Source organism: Ochotona princeps, chromosome 29, assembly GCF_030435755.1.
Source record: "Ochotona princeps isolate mOchPri1 chromosome 29, mOchPri1.hap1, whole genome shotgun sequence".
NCBI lineage: Eukaryota > Metazoa > Chordata > Mammalia > Lagomorpha > Ochotonidae > Ochotona > Ochotona princeps.
In genome coordinates this window covers 19,324,645-19,330,213 of record NC_080860.1, presented here as the reverse complement: position 1 = coordinate 19,330,213, position 5,569 = coordinate 19,324,645, and the positions used below count along the sequence as shown (strand labels likewise).

The following is a 5,569-nucleotide window of genomic DNA, read 5'->3' as shown; positions in this document are numbered from 1 at the left end:
GGGAGAAACCGCGCTGGGCGCGCGCAATCACAGTCAACTGCAAGCCTTTGCTCCCCCCGCTTGGCGTGATGGAATCGCCCCGTGGCCACGCCCCAGCCGCTGTAAGGCAACACAGAGGTCACGTGGCGGGGAAGCCGGATGCGGCTGCGCCTGCGCCGTCGGGCCCGGCCGCTCGCGGGCTGGCTGAGGGGAGGTGGCGGGCAGCGCCGCGGCGCGCGCGATGATGGCGGCGGCCGCGGCCCGGGGAGGCGGAGGTGGCGGCGGCCCCAGCTCCGGCTCCGGTGCCGGCTCCGGCTGCAGCTCGTCGCGGGGTTTCTATTTCAACACAGTGCTGTCACTGGCCCGCTCCCTGGCCGTGCAGAGACCGGCATCCTTGGAGAAGGTAACGTCGGCGGGCTCGGCCGCGGGCTGACAGGAGGAGGGGCCCGGGACGGCGAAGCCGGGAGGCGGGGCGCGGGGTCTTGGGCCGTCTGTGACAGGAGACAGGGAGCCGGGGAGGTGGAGGCGTCGTTAGGACTGCTGGAAGGGAAGGGACGAGCTAGAGGGGATGGCAGGGCGGGCGGGGACGCCACGGGAGGAACGTGAGCTCCGGGCAGACCGGGCATCTGGTGACATTGCAGAGGCGTCTGTGAGGAGCAGGAGGATGCCGAGGACCATGGGGGCCGAGCGGACCTGAGGTCCCTGGGCCTGATGCCCGCTGGCTTTTCACTCGGGGGAGGGGGAGATGCTTTCGTCTTAAAATGGGGGTTGCGTTGAGCTGCTTTGGCCGCCTCACCGGCTTGTGGGCGGTGGTGGGCAGATGGAAGGCTGCCGCTGCAGCTGCTTTCTGACCTGCATAGCGGCTGCGCAGCGTCTTTGCAGAGTGTGTGTGTGTGTGAGAGAGAGAGAGAGAAAGCTTCAGGCTTGGAAAAAAGATGACGTGTGGAGAGGGGACAGTGGCTGGATAAGCGGGGTGGGCAAAGAACTGAAGTGAGGATATGGTTCTGACGAGAAAGGAAAGCTCGTGCCCCGGGCACTGCTTATTTTGGGAGACAGGTAAATGTGCAGCTCAGAGGTGGAGGTGCCCCCTGGGTAGGTGGGTGAACGCGGGTTTGCGAGTCAGGCACCTGTCACTTTGCAGAATGTAGTCTGGGGTAAGTTACTTCAGCTCTCAGGGCCGCCTGCTTTCTTGCCTGTGACAATGAGGTAGTTCTTGAGGGTGGAATGTGTTCCCGCTAAGTGCCTGGCAGAGTGGGGGAGCAGTGGTAAGCCGCTGTTGGCATTCCTCACCCACCCCCGGGGGGTGTTGAGACCGGGGAGAATGAAATTGGACGTTTTTCTGAGTGGTTCCAGAAAGCAGTAGTGGTGTGCAGACCTGCCTTCCTGCAGCAGGGGGTGCTTTGGGGGCTGGGATCTATTTTAGGCACTGTGGCAGAATGACCTACTCCTTAGGGTTGTCTCTCCCGAACTTGACTTCATCTGCAGGCCAGCAGGGCCTGCGAGAGACAAATGCCAACCGAAGTACAATAGAGTGGAGAAACTAAGTTTGGAAGATGGCACATCTGGATTTAACTTGTCACCACCTGCTTTTATTAATGTGCGTCTAGGCTAGTCAGTTTTCTGCTTCTGTATCTTAAAAAAAAGGCAGGACTGTACTTGACATCAGTGTTGTGGAGATAATTTTTTGAGGGACCCTCGATTTTGCAAGGGTGGTCATCAGGAGCTTATGTTTCTGTAAGTGACTGATCTCACCAAATACATTACTTTCTTTGTTTCCATCTGAGATCTTGAGACTTGATTTTGCTAGGGATCTTTCATTTTTTTTTTAACCGTTTAGTTGTACTTCCCATGTGTCTGTTTGCTGCAGTCTCCTACTTTAGAATAAATTGCCAAGGACCTGTTAGCATTCCTAAGGGGAAATTTCTAGAAGTTCTTGAGAGAAATTTCTGAGAAGCAGCCAGGTTATAGAGATGGAGACTTAAAGTGGGAGGGTAAGTGTTGAAAAATCAGCCCCACCACCTGCAACTCGTTCCTGTTTTTCTTCCTTCTAGAGAGAGAGGTGGGGTTTGATCCAAACGAGATTGACCCAGAAAGGGCTCAGTTTGTAGAATGACCCGACATCTCAGCTCGTCACCATGCATGTAGTGGCACTCGGGGCACCCTAGTGACGTAGTGTTCCCTCCTTGTGTCTGTACCACAGTTGTGTTTACCTGCTCCAGTCACCCACTCCAATCGTATGCTTTGGTGTGTGCTCGGCCAGGTAAACAGAGCAGTTCTACTTGGGTTGCTCAGGTGACCAGCAACAAGTCGGACTGGCTTGCGAGTTTCTCCTTCACTCTGTGTCCCAGGCCTGGTGGCCAGACTGCTGCTGTGTTGACAGTCTTGGGTCTCTGTCCGATTTCTGTCTGGGCTTTGACCTTTTCCTATTAGGCTGTTCCCAAGACTGGGTTTCCCATTCCTGAGCTTCACCTGGGATCAGCACCCTCCCCAGAGGGTGCAGTCTGTGGCCCTCTGGACCATACGTCCTATTCAAGTCCCTAGCCCTCTCCCTCTCAGAGATGGAGAGAAGAAAAGTAGACAAAAAGAAAGAATTAGAGGCTTTTCCATGTTGATCTCCATGGGCAAGTCCCAGGCTCCAGGCTGTTTGATTTCGATCTGCATGCTCTGCTTGCTCTATGTTCTGGTTCTCTGCAGTGGTTAGGACGTTGCTGAGCTGTGCTTCCCAGCTTCTCTGCTGGCTCTGCCTGGTTGTCTAGCTCCCCAGTCTCCAGGGAATCCAGTGACCTGTTCCTTTCCCTGCAGCGTGTTGACGGAGGCCATGATCTAGAGCATCAGGGGTCTGGGGCCGAGCTGCAAGCAGGCAGTACTCCTTGTCCTTCCGTTCTCCTCACCCTCAGGCCATGCTGATCAGGGTCCTTTCCCCGTGTCCTAACTTGTCTTCCTTCTTCAGTTAGCATGCCGGCATCCCTAAGCATCCTATCTAACTGTTGGTCTGGTTTTTAAGTAGCCATGCTGCAGTAGGGATGGAATGAAAGCCCCGGGGCCTCTAGTGGGCACAGATGCTGCAGAGGGGTGAGCTTGTTGGCTTGACTGTAATTGGAAAGATCCGTGGCAGGTGCTTAGGACATTTGGCTCCCTGGAGTTGGTGGTTACTCCAGTGTGTCCTTCAGTGTGGTCTGCCCCAGAGTCAAGATCATAAAAGAGGTCAGCAGAAGGGTCTTTGATAGTAATATAGAGCCATTATTATTAAATCAAGCCTCATGTATTTTAAGAGAAATTGAAAGAAAAAATCTTTACCTATAATCTTGTCGTGTTAATTGTACCGGCATAAAGGAGATGGATTTTTCTTTTTTCTTTAAGATTTATTTATTTTTATTGGAAAGTCAGATTTACAGAGAGGAGGAGAGACAGAGAGAAAGATCTTCTGTCCAGTGATTCACTCCCCAAGTGGCCACAATGGCCAGATCTGCGCTGATCTGAAGGCAGGAACCTGGAGCCTCTTGTGGGTCTCCCATGCAGGTGCAGGTCCCAAGGCTTTGGGCCATCCTCCACAGCTGTCCCAGGCCACAAGCAGGGAGCTGGATGGGAAGCAGAGCCTCCGTGATTAGAACTGGTGCTCATATGGGATCCTGACGTGTTCAAGGCGAGAACTTTAACCGCTACGCTCTCACGCCGGGCCCCTCCTTATGGGTTTTGAGATCTACTTATTACTTTCTGCAAATTAGCAGTTTCTGCTGTATCTGTCAGTTTGGTGTATTGCTGTGTGAACAGTAGTAAATCTTCTGATTCATGTACATTTTAATTTTTCTATTTATATATTAATTTTATTTAGGATGTTTCATAGGTTTTAGGGTACAGGTGATGTATGCTTATTCTGAGAATTCAAAGTAAGGCATGCTTAACTGAGAAAGTCTATGCAAATAGTCCAAAATACAAAAGAACTCTAAACTCTGAAATACTCTAACATTTCAGGTAAGAGATGCCATATAAACTTTGCTTTTTTGGGGACCACTGTTGTGGTACAGTGGGTTAAGCCGCCACCTCCAATGCTGGCATCTCTTATGAGTGCCAATTCAAGTCCTGTCTGTCCAGCCTCCAATCCAGTTCCCTGCAGATGCAGCTGGGAAGGTGGCAAAAAGTGGTGGGCACCTGCCCCTCTGTGGGAGACCTGGATGGAGCTGTAGGCTCCTGGCTTTGGCATGACCCAGGCCCAGTCTGTTGTAGCCCTGTGGGGCGGGGATTAGTAAGTGGAAGAGCCATCTCTTCCTTTCTGTAACTCTGCCTTTCAAATAAGTAAGTGCTTAAAACAAAACAAAGGTTTCTTTTTTCTTTTAAGATTTATTTATTTTTATTGCAAAGTCAGATATACAGAGAGGAGAAGAGACAGAAAGTAAGATCCGTCCACCGGTTCAGTCCCCAAGTGGCCTCAACTACCAGAGCTGAGCCGGTCCAAAGCCAGGAGCCAGGATGGGAAGTGGAGCAGCCAGAATTAGAACCGGTGCCCATATGGGATCCTGGCAGCGCATGCAAGGCAAGGACTTTAGCCACTAGGCTACCACGCCAGGCCCAGTAAGGCAAAGCTTTACACTACTGTTTTGAGTTTATTTCTAAGTACTTTAAAAAAATGCTGTTGTAAATGTAATTGTTCTTGTTTTATATTGAGATGATATCTGCTTAAAATAGTTTAATTTTTTGTTTGCTCATCACTAATGTAGAGAAATAGATTTGATTTTTGTGTGTTGAGCTAGTAAGCTCTCCCCATGCTGTCCTTTTTTTGCTAGTTCTAATTTTTTAAAAATTATTTATTATTGGAGAGGAGAGGCAGATTTACAGAGAAAAGGAGAGGCATAGAGATCTTCCATTCATTGATTCACTCCCAAATGCTTATAACAGTCAGAGCTGAGTCGATCTGCAGCCAGGAACCTGGAGCTTCTTTGCAGCTCTCCCACGCGGGTGCAGGGGCCCAAGGATGTGGACCATCTGGTGCTGCTTTCCCAGGCCATAAGCAGGGAGCTGGATGGGAAGTGCCAGAGGCGGAGCTGTAGCTTGCTACACCACTGTGCTGGCCCATGTAAAGATCATTCTCTTTTCCAGCATAGGTGTCTTTGGTTTCATTTTGTTCCAAGTTGCCCTGGCCAGCACCCCCAGTGCAGTGCTGAGAAGTGGGGAGAGTGGACGTTCTAAGCGTGCTACTGGCTGTGGCTGCTTGATGGATGACCTTTATCTTGTTGAGAAAGTTTCCTGTGTTGAGAGCTTTTTTTTTTTTTAAATCATGATGAGGATGAGGCCTTATATTTCTTTTTTTAAAAATGTTTTTTTTTTCTCTCTCTATGTTGTGAAGCTTAATTTTGAACTTTGTCAGGGCAGTACGAAGGCGCGGCCTTTCAGGATGTTTTGAGACCTTTCTTCTGGCGGCACCACACCCCGCCTCCGCCTTGAGTTCTCTGATGGAGCTGTCACCTTTCACTGATGTGTCTTAGTCCTGGAGTGATGGGTCTTTGTGACGAAGATTCAGGGGAACTCTGTTGTTTATTTCTGGAACTTTTCCTGTGTGTTACTCTTTGCTGTTTGGTTTCCAGCTGCTTGAGAC

At 50.8% G+C, this 5,569-nt stretch overlaps 1 protein-coding gene across 1 annotated transcript in view; it reads left to right on the top strand.

Annotated features, from left to right (window-relative positions):
- Positions 1-140: 140 nt before the first annotated feature.
- The window catches only part of PI4KA (phosphatidylinositol 4-kinase alpha), a 102,180-nt gene continuing 96,751 nt past the window's right edge, over positions 141-5,569 (top strand). The window contains exon 1 of the mRNA XM_004592047.3: positions 141-382. Coding sequence (XP_004592104.2) covers positions 221-382 — 162 coding nt within the window. The 5' untranslated portion in view covers positions 141-220. The remainder of the gene's footprint in view (positions 383-5,569) is intronic.